The sequence below is a fragment of the Gorilla gorilla genome, chromosome 10, assembly GCF_029281585.2.
Source record: "Gorilla gorilla gorilla isolate KB3781 chromosome 10, NHGRI_mGorGor1-v2.1_pri, whole genome shotgun sequence".
NCBI classification, from domain to species: Eukaryota; Metazoa; Chordata; class Mammalia; order Primates; family Hominidae; genus Gorilla; species Gorilla gorilla.
The window spans coordinates 109650267-109664585 of NC_073234.2; the positions used below are offsets into that span (position 1 = coordinate 109650267).

Below are 14319 nucleotides of genomic sequence, written 5' to 3' on the forward strand. Positions count from 1 at the left end.
ATTTCTTAGCTTTGATCTCCTGTTTTAATCTTTTCTTTCCAATAGGTCTTCTACATTAAGTCCATTGAGCCACAGAAAGTATCGACATTAGGGAAAAGCAACGTGATAGTAACGGGAGCAAACTTTACCCGGGCATCGAACATCACAATGATCCTGAAAGGAACCAGTACCTGTGATAAGGATGTGTGAGTCAAAATACTAATAATTTATCCTCGGTAACATAATGCTCAAACCTGTGCCAAAGGAATATCAGTGTGATTATAACCTTAATATAGTCAAATTATTGCCATGCCCCAAAGCAGGCCAATTAGTCAGAGTATTTGACATAATATAATTCCAACACGTAAAATAATTTTCACAACAGATCTGAAGTTCATTGTGAGAGAATCTGTTCTGTGTTATTCCCCAAAAATCTCAGTATGTAGTCATTTCAGGATGTTGCCTGTTTGGGGTCTTGATTCATTTTCAGTAACAAAATCAAGTATATGGAGTAGCAAACATCATTCTTTAGGTGATGCACTTGGAAAAATACTTGAGTACCTTGAAATTTGATGGGGAATTTTTTGGAGCAACTCTTCCAGTGTGCCACCCAAAGTTGAAAAAACAAAACCTCTTGGATCCATTTTATGTGGACATTTTATTCTTTGTAGCCTTCTCTTTACTGGTTTGGTTTCAGCCTCCAAAAATTAAATTACTACTACATATAATGGTAGTAAAAAAGAACACCCCAACATAAATATCTGATCAATGTATCTCTTGAACATTATTATTTCTGTCACTTCTTTCCCAAACTCATCACATCCGTGAAACTTGGAGAAAGACTTTTCAATTTCTACCAATGTCCTTGTGCAAATGGTTACTCCCCCTTCGAAAAAAAAAAAAGTGATGTGATAACTGCAGTTATTAAATAGCACAACAGATTATTTGAGTTTTCTGCTTGTTAACTCATATAAGTTTGGGCTAATTTGAAGTAAAAGATGTTACAGTCTACATAGAGTATAATACTAAGCTTATTTTCATCATGGAAATGCATTTAAGACAATCTGCTGAAGCGTGATGTTTTGATTTTTAACTACTAAAACAGATTTGTACAGCATTCTAATCTGCTATGCTTATTTACTGAATTTTCTGCTTTAATTCATTTTCTGCACATCACTGCCATGCCCTTCCCCTCATAGCAGTAAATTTGGAATATCTGTGATCTTCATGAGAAAAGCTGCTCATTGGTGGCTTGCCTGTGTTCTGCTATTTGCCAGAATTATCAAGCACACATTAGAGGCTGTATCTATGCAACATAGGTTTTTTTGTGCTGTTTATCCTGGCTAAATACCTTATTGCAAAAATCTTTCATTTTATGTAGCGAAATCTGTGAAGTTAGACACCTGTGTATTCACTGAAAGGCAATCAACTTCATGGAAAATAAGTAGTTTTTCGGAGCATTACCCTGTTTCTTACTCTTTATGTTCTCATTTTAATTCCGAATGTGTCTTGAGATACTGCAGTTATTAAATTAAATGACTAGGAGACCTTTCTGCATGTAGCATTTCAGTAACCACATCTGTGTGGTGAACCCAAGTTCACAAGCAGTCATCATAATACTCAGTTAATCCTATACCTGAGCCCAGGCTGTAATCCCAAGCTCTTTTAATATGGTACTTTTAAAATGGGTAATTATTTTAAAGAGAAAAATACTAGTAGTGGAATGACCTACATTTTCACCTCTCTTCTTCTGAAATTTCTAAACAAGTTTGAATTTTAATATTCAACCACTTTATGATAAATTTCCTAGAGCTTTGCTCTGAATATAAACCTGAAAATGTGCGTCTGAGGTGGTGTAAGTACAAACTGACTCAGATGTTTTTGAATTTGCCTTATCCTAAAGGGTTAGTGATAGCATTAAAGTTAATCATCATGCACATGGCCTTTAAGTAGTAATAACAGATTCTCATGTAGCATGATTATACTGAGCATTATTCAGACACAACCCAGGCTTAATGATTTGTGCTTTAGAGGGTCATTGTAGACACACAGAGGAAGCTGCAGGTGACAGCGGGAATGTCGAAGAAAGCTTCGCTCTGACTCTGAAAGGGCGCCAAGCATCAGCTGTTAGACATCAGGAGCACCCTAGACAGCCCCAGCTAAATCCCAGCCTGGATACTCCATAGGGAGCATGTTGGCCCCAATGCTGATTGATTCTGAGTTGCCTGGGCTCTTGGTTTAGGCCCCCTTTGAACAGCAGAATTTCCATCTCTGTCTGGTGCTGGGTTTTACCCTCTCAGTGCTTGACTAGGGCTTTTTTTCTTAAGCTTTTTTATTATGGAAACTCAAACATAATACAAGAGAGATGAGTGTAATGAACCTCTCTGTAGCCATTCCCGGTTTCAAAGCCTATCAACATTTTGCCAATCTTGCTTCATCTATCTTATCTGGGGTTTTTGGGGGGGCATGATAAGAACCAAACACCATATCCTTCACTGCTAAATACTTCAGTACCTCTCTAACAGATAAGCCATAGTGCCATTATGATACTCAACAGAATTATCCACAATTCTTAATATAATGTAACCCACAGTTCGTGTTCTGCTTTCTATTAGTACTTCTTCAGGGCAATGGTTACACCTCCTTCCTTTCCCACTTCTAAGGGCAATGCAAATAAGAAAGATAAAAATGTACTAAAGAAAGAGGAACCCAACCCCTAATAATACCAACTTGGGTCATTGGCCCCTCATGAGTCAGTAGTTGCCTGCAGCTGTTCTGCTTCTTCATGAAGTGTTGTAGTTCAAGTGAAATTCATCTGCTGTCACCTTGGGTAATCAACTGTGCTAAGTGTCTGTGTCATGTGAGAGTTCTTTTTCTACTCTTTTCTAGGATACAGGTTAGCCATGTGCTAAATGACACCCACATGAAATTCTCTCTTCCATCAAGCCGGAAAGAAATGAAGGATGTGTGTATCCAGTTTGATGGTGGGAACTGCTCTTCTGTGGGATCCTTATCCTACATTGCTCTGCCACATTGTTCCCTTATATTTCCTGCTACCACCTGGATCAGGTACTTTCTAGATTCATAATCTTTTTCTCATTGTGGTTAAAGGTCATATGCCCAAAGATCATTGATTTTATTCAAGTAAATTCAGAAACAGTAGTCATTCCAAATTCCTCTCACCGAGTTCTCCTTAGGATTTACTCCTAGAAAAATGCATACCTGACAAGACATTTGCTTCCCATGCTCATCGTGAATGCTACGAGCACAGCTTCTTCTCTTCACCATGGCTGCTGAGAAACTCACAGCTGAAATGTTTGCCTAGGTTTTTGACATAGATATATGACACTCTTTACTATGTGTCCCTCCTGCTCGTGATAAAAGGCTTCTTTCTTACGTCTTTCATTTTATAGACTTTAGATACTTTAGAGTAAGCTGTTTTGAATTCTTTGGGGGAAATATTGGGAGCTATCAAAATGAAAAGCAGAATCAACCTTTTCAAGATGTTCCCTAAGGGGGAGATGGAAACCCCAAAATAAACTCTCCCAGATAAATCCAATATGTTAAGAAAAACATTTATCTCCCTAGTTGAATTTTTTAATTTATTACTATTATGTACTTTTTACATTTTCATGGGTACATAATACTTGTACATGTTTATGGGACACGTGATGTTTTTTCTATGATCATACAGTGAATATGTAATCATCAAATCAGGGTAATTGGAGTATCCATCACCTCAAGCATTTATCATTTCTTTCTGTTAGGAACATTCCAATTCCACTCTTCTAGCTATTTTTAAATATGCAATAAATTATTGTGAGTTATAGATACCCTACTATGCTACTGAACACTAGATCTTATTCTATCTCATTGTATTTTTGTAGCCATTAACCAAACCCTCTTTATCCCTCTCTGGCCCCGCCACACCACCCTTCCCAGCCTCTGATACCCATAATTCTACTCTCTATCTCCATTAGACCAACTTTCTCAGCTCCCACATATGGGTGAGAACCTGCAATATTTGTCTTTCTGTGCCTGGCTTATTTCACTTAACATAATGTCCTGCAGTTCCATCTGTGTTGTTGCAAATGACAGGATCTCATTCTTTTTTGTATGCTGAATAATACTCCATTGTGTGTAGGTACCACATTTTCTTTATCCTCTAATCTGTTGATGGACACTTAGGTTGAGTCCCTATCTTGGTTATTGTGAAGAATGCTGTAATAAAGATTCCTCCTAGTTGAATTTAAATTCACTTTCATAATATTTTTATTCCTAAATCTCTTTAGGACTAAAATCCTAACGATATTTTCTTTGCCTGACACAGTACGAAGCTAATTTTCAAAGTACTCTCTAGGTAAACCTACAGACAAAAAGCTTTGTTTAAAAAAAAAAAGAAAGAAAGAAGAAGAAGAAAAGGAGGGAAAGAGAAAGAGGAAAAAAAGTAGAGAAGAAAAAATCACTTTTAATATTCTTATTTAAGATCAAGTGAGAGGTGGCTATATTAGTTTGCTAGGGTGGACGTAAAGTGCCACAGCGTTTGTGGCTTAAACAACAGAAATTTCTTTCTCCCCGGTTCTGGAGGCTGAAATCATGGTGTTGGTAAGATTGGTTTCTCCTGAGGCCTTACACCTTGGCTTGTAGATGGTCATCTTCTCTCTATGTCTTCACATGGTCTTCCCTCTGTATCTCTGTCCTAATCTCCCCAATTTTTTTTTTTTTTTTTTTTTTTTTGTGACAGTCTCACTCTGTCACCCAGGCTGGAGTGCAGTGGCGCAATCTTGGCTCACTGCAACCTCCGCCTCCCAGATTCAAGTGATTCTCCTGCCTCAGCCTCTCGAGTAGCTGGGATAGTCTCCCCTTTTTATAAGGACATCGGTCATGTTGGACTAGGGCCCACCCCAGTGACTTCGTTTAACCTTCCTTACCTCTTTAACCAGCCACATGTCTAAATACAGCCCCATTCTGAGGCACTGGGAGTTAGGGCTTCAACATACACATTTTATGGGGACACAGTTCAGTCCATAATAGTAAGATAAGGAGAACTGAAATTTCAAAACCAAGGCTCTAGCATGACATCCCCCACTCTAGGACCAATTCCATTCTCCATATAAAAGGAGACATTGATGTGGCATGCCCCATGTGCCTGGTGTGTTCATCTATTGACTAGGTTAATCCTCACAACAAATTTATGAGATCTGCTGTGGCTTGTCCCTTTTGCAAATGAGGGAACTGGGGGAGGAAAAGGGTTCAAACAACTCACCCCAGCCTCCCAGACAGCTGGTACTAGGAGGTTGGGCTCTGAGCCACCGCAGTATCCTGCTTTGCTATAAAGTAAGAGGCTCCCTACTGTCCTGTCACCTGTGACATTCTGAGCCTGTGTGTCTTGGCTGCTCCTTGGTCACTGTGCCTTGAGCAAGAATGTGGCTCTAAATGCTGGCCATCGGGAGATCACGCTTGGCTCGGTTTTCTGGTAATGGCTACAGACTGGCATGAGGCCAACTCAGCCCTTCCCCATTGTGGCTGGAGGATTCAGAGATCAGTGTCTTCTCTCTGCCCTACACAAATTGGGTTGCTCAGGCCCACCTCCTGGTCTTGTCATCAGGGGTTCAGCTGGCTGTTGGACCTGACATACCCAGGCTCTTGTCCCCTAGAATGAGTGTCTGGTGACCTACGTGAGCAGGGGTGCAAGGGCAGACAGAGCTGTGGACAGCTGTTTCTTTCACACCCAGTGACTGCTTTGCTTATATGCACTGAGAAACGTGAAGTTATTTGGCCTGGTTTTAGAGAGATAGAATGTAGCTGTTATTTATATGGCGTACCAAATAGGAATTTACACTTTGCATGTCATCTGTAATTTTACCTTGCCCAAAGTGTTTCCTGTCTCTCTAAATAACATACCATTGGTAGGTTAGGAGTTTGATTTTGAAAATTCTTAGATTGAAGCCTCTTTATATAGATTAAACAGTAATCAAACAAAATTCTGTTTAGTGAAACCTTTTCAAGGTACAGCTCCTGATCTGATTATATGTGGCGATATGACACAAACAAAATTCAAATTCCATCAAAGAATCTGGGTATTTTCCTAGAATTAAAATAGGATCTGACCTGAATTTTTATATTTATGCATCTTGAAACCCATGAATTTGTGGCTGGTATCCTGAAAAGATTTCTAAAATTGTCCTGTATTTGAAATTAAAATTCATTAATTTGCTCTCAAACATAATTGGGTTTAATATTAAACATGAATAAATTGATAGCTTTGTTCATAAATGCAAAATGCCTGTGTGTTAGCTATGAAACCCTTATTGCTGCTTTTATTCCTTGCAGTGGTGGTCAAAATATAACCATGATGGGCAGAAATTTTGATGTAATTGACAACTTAATCATTTCACATGAATTAAAAGGAAACATAAATGTAAGTCTCCAGCTGCTTTGTAATAATAGTCATTTTCAAGGATGGTTCTATTTTCATCACACTATGCTATGTTGGGGGTATTTTTTGTTTCTGTGACTTTGGTGTTATAAACTTTTACCTATGCTATCATATATTCTATCCATGCTAGAATGGAAATAATAAGACCTTATCCTTGTAGCTGAGTATTTCTAGTTGCTGCAATGAGGAAAGAGAAATGAACTTGGTACGATAAGACCTGACATTTTCTTTTTATGTGATTTGTGGCAAGTCACCCTAATGAGGCAATGCTTATGAGTATGTGTGAAAATGCTCCGTGAATGGTTAAGGTGTGATATAAAGAATTGCATTTCTGTGAAGAGTAGGTGGTATTGTTCCCATTGCACAGAGAGAGTTGGGTTCACAGAGGTTAGATGACTTGCCAAGGTCCCAGAAATCTTGTCATGTGCTTCTCCTTCTCTTCGACCCAATTTGTTCCCTACCATCTGATGTCACCTTCTCTTACCTTTCATCTCCCCACAGGAGAAATGGTAGGAGGGGTCCGGTTTCCACCTTTGCCCGATTCTCCCACTGGTGCCTCCAGATGGGGATCCTCTAGAGCAGGGGTGTCAACCTTTTGGCTTCCTTTGGCCACATTGGAAGAAGAATTGTCTTGGGCCACACATAAGATACACCAACACTAACGATAGCTAATGAGCTAAAAAATGGTTTGTGCATAATTTCCGTGATATCCACCACCACAGATAAGCAAAAAAGTCCTCACATTCAAAAGGCTGGACACGGCTGCTCTAGATGGAAGCTTCTGATGCCAAGAGGGGAGATGAGGGATTTCACATACAAGTCAGGCCTCCTAGTGTACTTGCACACACTTCTAAATATCCTTCCCCATTCTTTCTTCCCCTTTTTCCCTCTCCTTGATGAGATATGTGAGGTGGCTGCCTCTCTGGGGCCCTGCCTGACCACTTCCTGCCAAGGCTGACACACTCCCTCCTCAGGAGCAGTGTGGGTTCAGACCCAAATTCCGGGGGCCACCTGATAGGCCGTCCTTACAGCCTTGTGGTGCACACATTCACCTGCTGACACAGTTCAGAGCCACTTCCAAGCCTCACACTGTATCTGACTCCAGGCCTCATCTCCATGGTGTGAACACCTCCAGTTGAATGGCTCGTATAGTTTGACCCTCTGAGCAGAGGCATTGCCTGAGTTTGTCACGGACTTGCTCTCCCTCCTACTTGCTGTTCCCAAATCAAGTTGAATTTTTTGAGCACCTACTGCAGGCAAAACATTTTGCTGGGTGCAGGGACAAAAGATAAGTGAGATAGTCATATTGCCTTCATGGAGGCAGGCAGCAAATCTACATTGGGATTGAAAGTTGAGGCTGGGTGTGGTGGCTCACGATTATAATCCCAGCATTTTGGGAGGCCAAGGCAGGAAGACTGCTTGAGGCCAGGAGTTCGAGACCAGCCTAGGCAACATAGTGAGACCCCATCTCTATAAAATAAAAATAAAAAAAGTTGACAGCACAGAGTATCATCAGGTTCTAGGTCCTCTGGTTCCCTAACTGTTCAGAAACCCTGTGAGTCCAAGAAGACACCATTTATTTTCACATTAAAGAGAAATTAAACATGGATGGGATTAAGTACGCCTGCAGTATGGAGTGGGGTGGGTGGAAGCAGGGAGGTGAGTTCAGGTACAGAGGACAGAGTCCTCGCAGGCCCGTGCTGGGAACATCACTCAATCCTGCTTAGTGGGAACCTAGAGGGTGGGTCTGGAATGACCAAGAGCGATAGCTGTAAAACTGAGCTGGGGCCACAAAAAGCAGCGTCAGACTGAAAACTTTGCCCTTAATTCTGTAGGCAGCAGGGAGCCACTGAAGATCTCTGAGCAGGAAGTGACATAGGTCTAGGTACACTGGACTCACACTGGACCGAGACAATTAGTGACAATGAAAGCAGTCAGAAGGTTACCAATGGGAAAAGAGACTATGCAGAAAGCAGTAGACTAAGGAAAGGGAAGGATTCTGACCCAAAAGGCTTCGGTGTCCTGTCTTGAGTCCTGGGAAACCATGAGAAAAGAAGAGAGTGTCCAACCCCCAGCAGGGGCCAGCTCCTGAAGCGCTTGTTGCCGCTGAATCACTCTTTGTTGGGGAACCTCCTGCAGGGTGGTTATTATTTTGGCAATGGTGCACAGCTGAGTTTGGAGAGGCAGGAACTGAAGAAAGGCTGGGAGCCCAGTGAGGATGCTCATGCCAGTGCAGGTGTGTCTGAGACGTCCACAGTCTCTCTGGGCTGACAGCAGCTCCCTTTGGGCTGTGGTTAGCAGAGCAGGTCTCCAGTGCTGGGGCATGGTGAAGCTACAGGTGACCAGCTTGTCTTTATAGCAGTATCGTTGAAGGGAGAGTGGGGGTGACATCATGGGAGTGAGAGCACAGAGGAGGAAGAAAAGAGCACCTAGGACTGGTGGCAAAGCTTCATTTTAAGGAATGACAGACAGTAGGATGGGCCGTGAAGGTGGCCGAGAAGGTGCTCAGAAACCAGTGAAAAAGAGTAAATCGCATGGCGCGAGTTTGTCACGAGTATGGAACTGTAGAGTCTTGAGGATAATAGGGTTGGGTGATCCTCTCACCGGCAATCCTTCTAGAAGGCATCTTCAGTAAAAAGCCAGCCTGCTAGGAGTTAAGGCTGCTGAGGCAGTAGAGACAGTGGTTTTCATCCTGAGGACAGAAATGTGAGCAGGAGATTCAGGGCTATAGTTTGGAAAGATGTGAAGGGAAAGGAAGGTTGTGCTTGTCCAAATCTCAGCTCTTTACATCATATTTTCCCACCAATTGCCTCTTCCTATTGTCTTTTTTATGCTCTAGTATCGGGGGTGGCGGGGGTGGGGGGAAAAATAGTTTTTCCCACCTGATAAATTTCTTTTTATGAGTTATAATTGCTTTTCTGTAGAATGTTTGCCATCCTCCCTTAACCCACCAGCCTCCTCTGCCTGTCCTTCTGTACACCTAAACAGGACAATATATTTATGTTATGTATTTACTAACTTTTTAAATTTTATTTTTTATATATATAGAGAGAGACAGGGTCTCACTATGTTACCCAGGCTGATCTCCAACTCCTGGGCTCACGTAACCCTCCTCCCTCCGTTTCCCACAGTGCTGGGATTACAGGCGTGAGCCACTACACCCAGCCTATTTATGTGTTGTTGTTTTTTTTTAATCCTGTAAATCAGGCCACCTTTTCTGCATCGTTTTCAGTTTTCATGCCCTTCATTTCATGGGAGATGCATTGTTCCTTTTAACTTTTGTTTTCTCCTGTTTTCTGTTATGCCTGAAAACCCTTTTCCTCCTTGTGTCTAGTGACTTCTGCTAAGGCCCTGCAGGAGGTTCCCCCAACAAAGAGTGATTCAGCTGCAACAAGCGCTTCAGGAGCTGGCCCTTGCTGGGGGTTGGACACTTTTCCTTTCTCGTGGTTTCCCAGGGCTCAGACAGGCTGACCCCAAGGACACCTAAGCCCCTTGGGTCAGAATCTTCCCCTTTCCCTTGCCTACTGCTTTCAGCCTAGTCTCTTTTCCCATGGCATAACCTTCCAGCTGCTTTCATTGTCACTCATGATATTAATCATAATATTAACTAGCATGTTTTGAGTGCTTACTGTGTGCCGGGCCCTGTTCTAAGCATGTATAATCTCAGTTAACGTAGCCCTCATTTAATGTAATGTAGGGTGAAGTCAATCCTGTGAGGGAGGTAGTTTTGCTGTCTCCATAGTACACATGAGAAAACAGAAGCACCAAGAAGTTAAGTTGCTCAGGTCACTTAGCTCTTAGAGATCACAGCTGGGATTCGTTAACAAAGTTACTAAAACATTCTTTTCTTTTTGCCCAGGTCTCTGAATATTGTGTGGCGACTTACTGCGGGTTTTTAGCCCCCAGTTTAAAGAGTTCAAAAGTGCGCACGAATGTCACTGTGAAGCTGAGAGTACAAGACACCTACTTGGATTGTGGAACCCTGCAGTATCGGGAGGACCCCAGATTCACAGGGTATCGGGTGGAATCTGAGGTGGACACAGAACTGGAAGTGAAAATTCAAGTATGTTTCTTTTCTTTCTGGGTGGGATGTCACCCCGACCCCTTGACTGGAAAGGTGTGTTTATGCTCGTGAGTTTCTACATGTGCTCTGATTTCTCCATCTTCATTTTGTTCTTTACAGAAAGAAAATGACAACTTCAACATTTCCAAAAAAGACATTGAAATTACTCTCTTCCATGGGGAAAATGGGCAATTAAATTGCAGTTTTGAAAATATTACTAGAAATCAAGATCTTACCACCATCCTTTGCAAAATTAAAGGCATCAAGACTGCAAGCACCATTGCCAACTCTTCTAAGAAAGTTCGGGTAAGTGACCTGGCAGTCCCACCTGCTGTCTTTACCTGATTTTTGTGATAATTCCTTGGCTAAACCAGAGGCCAGAATGGAATCTTTCATGGATCTTTAGATCCTCACTTTAAATAGAAGAAAACAAAGCTGGTACTGCGAGCCCAAGCAAAATAGCTCCAAAATAGCTGGCTGAATCCATCCCTGTGCCTGTTTGAATGTCAAAGCATTGGACACACCATTGTCTATAATCCTAATGAGTCTTGATAGCTTTTGTTCTAGCCACACATTTATACAGTAGGATCGGCAAGCAAAATCTCTAGACCCATTGACAAATGAGCTGTCACTCTTTTCTCAAATGTGGAGGTGACATGTCTTAGCAGAAACCCAAAACAAACAAGGGCCTCTTCAGCACACTCTGGGTAGCATTAGAATCAGATGGAGACCAGATAATCTCTGGGTCATGGGCTGCTTCCTTCACCATGAAGTCATACTTTCTTCAATTAATCTTTTCCCAGATATGTTTGGGGGATGGATCACTGCTATACTTATGTCCCATAATAAAGATGTGAGACCACTGAGAAGGGAAACACATTAGAAGTCACCCTTTATAGTATTCATGCCGTATGAGGCTCTGTACAGCCTATATAAATTCTTCTTGATCTATCATCATAAATAATTGGATAAAAGACAATGAAAAAGAACTTCAGACTGGAAGGCAACAACAAAAATGTTCATGTCCCACTGGCACCAGTTAATAGCTCTGTGGCCTTAGGTAAATCACTTGAGTTTCCTGAGCCTCTCTTAGTCCATCTGTATGATAAATGGGGTTAATAATAAGTTTTATTTATTTTTTAGACAGAGTCTCACTTTGTTACCCAGGCAGGAGTACAGTGGCACGATCTTGGCTTACAGCAACCTCCGCTTCCCAGTTTTAAGCAATTCTCATGCCTCAGTCACCCAAGTAGCTGGGATTACAGGTGCGCACCACCACACCTGGCTAGTTTTTTCTATTTTTAGTAGAGACGGAGTTTCACTGTGTTGGGCTGGCTGGTCCCAAACTCCTGGCCTCAAGTGATCTGCCTGCCTCGGCCTCCCAAAGTGCTGGCATTACAGGTGTGAGCCACCGCGCCCAGCCAATAGTAAGTTTTACGTCAGGAATAACAACTAGGCTGGGAGAGACAACTCAAGCCTATAATGCCAGCACTTTGGGAAGCCAAAGCAGGAGGATCACTTGAGCCTCTAGAAGTCTGGGCAACATAGTAAGACCCTGTCTCAAAAACAAATAAGGAACAACAACTCAACTCACCAGTGTTCCCACCTTTCCTGTTAGTTGAGAAGAGCAAATGCTAACATTCTTCATCATTCATGACATAGCTCCTGAGAGCCTACGCCGTGATGAGGACAGACAGAGAATAAAACAGACAAAAACATCTGCCTTTATGGAGGTTCCCTAAAGAGACACAGCGTGAAGAATATAAATAAAAATTGTGTTACTTGGTGGCAGTTGCTATGGAGAAAAAAAGCACCAGTGCGGGGGGGTGGGGGGTGGGAACAGGAGCATGTAGGGGGGCCATGCTGCAGGTTTTGCAATGGTGGGCAGAAAAGGCCTGCTTGTGAAAGTGACATCTGTATAAGGAGGAGTGGGAACAAGCCATGGGCTATCTGGGGTAGAACGTTCTAGGCAGAGGGAGCAGAGGGAGCAGAGGTCCTGAGGCAGGAGGCTGCCTGGCGTGTTTGAAGAGCAGCAAGGAGGCCAGTGTGACTGGAGTGGAGGGAGCAGAGCAGAGGTGTCTGAGGTTAGAGAGTTCATGGAGACAACAGGAGATGATTAGGACCTTGTGGACCATGGCAAGGGCTTGGCTTGTGGGCTGCAGAAGGCAGGGGAGAGTTTTGAGGAGGGCGCCATGAGCTGACTTATTCAGATGACGTCATGAATTTAGTCAGGACAGCCTACCAAGAGGCACTCCCAACATCCCATTTCAGAGATGAGGAAAAAGAGGACTGGATGTGCATACCTAATTCAGGGTTCCATAGCTGAGAAACAGAGCAGGTGGCAGAGCTGGTATGGAGAGCTTCAGCTATCCGGGTCCAAATCCATCCTCCAGCTACTGTGCTCAGATGCCTCCACGGGGGCAGCATGGGTCCAAGGATGGAAACACGCCTTAATACTTGTATGTACATCAGTGAAATAATTAAGCTTCATGTAGAGTTTTTCCCTTGACAAGTTTCACAAAATATAACCCAAAAAATGCTAAAACTGGAAAAATCCCTCAGGGATGATCTGATCAGCACTGCCAATCTGGTTTTTGCCACAGAATGTTTTATTCAAAATAGGATGCCAGGTACAGTGGCTCACACCTGTAATCCCAGCAGTTTGAGAGGCTGAGGTGGGAGGATTGCTTGAGTTCAGGAGTTCGAGACCAGACTGGGCAACATAGTGAGACCCCGTCTCTACAAAAAATCTAAAAATTAGCCAGGTGTGGTGGTGTGTACCGTAGCCCCAGCTACTTGGGAGGCTGAGGTGGGAGGATCACTTGAGCCCATGATGAGTTCAAGGCTACAGTGGGCTATGATCACACCACTGCACTCCAACCTGGGCAACAGAGCAAGACTTTGTCTCTAAAACAAAAACAAAATAAGCCTGCCTGTAAAAATGATAAAAATTGAGTTTCTCCCTTAGAATAAAGGGCAGGGGCTTCTTGCCTACAGGTTACTGCCTCTTTATTGCCCTCACTCCTGCAGCTTAAAACCCCCAGAGCAAAGAGGGCCAAAATTAAGACTCTGAGGGTCTAGTCCAGCATGTGTCAACTGACATTTCAGGAAACTGAGGCACAGTGAATATTCTGGATTTGCCCAAGGACACATAGCTAATCTGCCACAGAAATGAGAGTTGAACTCAGATATCCTACCCAGCTCACTGCTTCTTTTTGTATTGTGAAGCCATTTTAGGGGGGAAATTATGTAAATAAATACAGTCCCCAACTCAATTGGGTCTAATGACATTCTTTGTCCCATCAGGTCAAGCTGGGAAACCTGGAGCTCTACGTCGAGCAGGAGTCAGTTCCTTCCACGTGGTATTTTCTGATTGTGCTCCCTGTCTTGCTAGTGATTGTCATTTTTGGTAAGTGCCCTGTTTAATTTTGTCAGAGAAATTATTCCCTGGGGCCTCTCGCCGGGCAGGCAGACTTTCAGCTTTCAGGGGCTGTTTGCTTCAATTAAGTATAAATGGGTGAAAGCCCAAATCAAAACTTTGAGAAACGAATAATAGGTACATGCTGAGGGCTTTCTAAATATTTCTTTTGGCCAGGCGTGGTGGCCGATGCCTATAATCCCAGCACTTTGGGAGACTGAGGCGGGCGGATCGCCTTGAGGTCAGGAGTTCAAGACCAGCCTGGCCAACATGGCAAAACCCCGTCTCTACTAAAAATACAAAAATTAGCCGGGTGTGATGGCAGGTGCCTATAATCCCAGCTACTCAGGAGACTGAGGTAGGAAGAATTGCTTGAACCCGGGAGGCGGAGGTTGCAGTGAGCCGAGATCACACCACTGC

At 42.8% G+C, this 14319-nt stretch overlaps 1 protein-coding gene across 1 annotated transcript in view; it reads left to right on the forward strand.

Annotated features, from left to right (window-relative positions):
- Window positions 1-14319, forward strand: part of PLXNC1 (plexin C1) — a 159641-nt gene that overhangs the window by 89158 nt on the left and 56164 nt on the right. The window contains exons 10-15 of the mRNA XM_004053688.5: window positions 46-185; window positions 2869-3048; window positions 6313-6400; window positions 10278-10481; window positions 10602-10787; window positions 13788-13890. Coding sequence (XP_004053736.3) covers window positions 46-185; window positions 2869-3048; window positions 6313-6400; window positions 10278-10481; window positions 10602-10787; window positions 13788-13890 — 901 coding nt within the window. The remainder of the gene's footprint in view (window positions 1-45; window positions 186-2868; window positions 3049-6312; window positions 6401-10277; window positions 10482-10601; window positions 10788-13787; window positions 13891-14319) is intronic.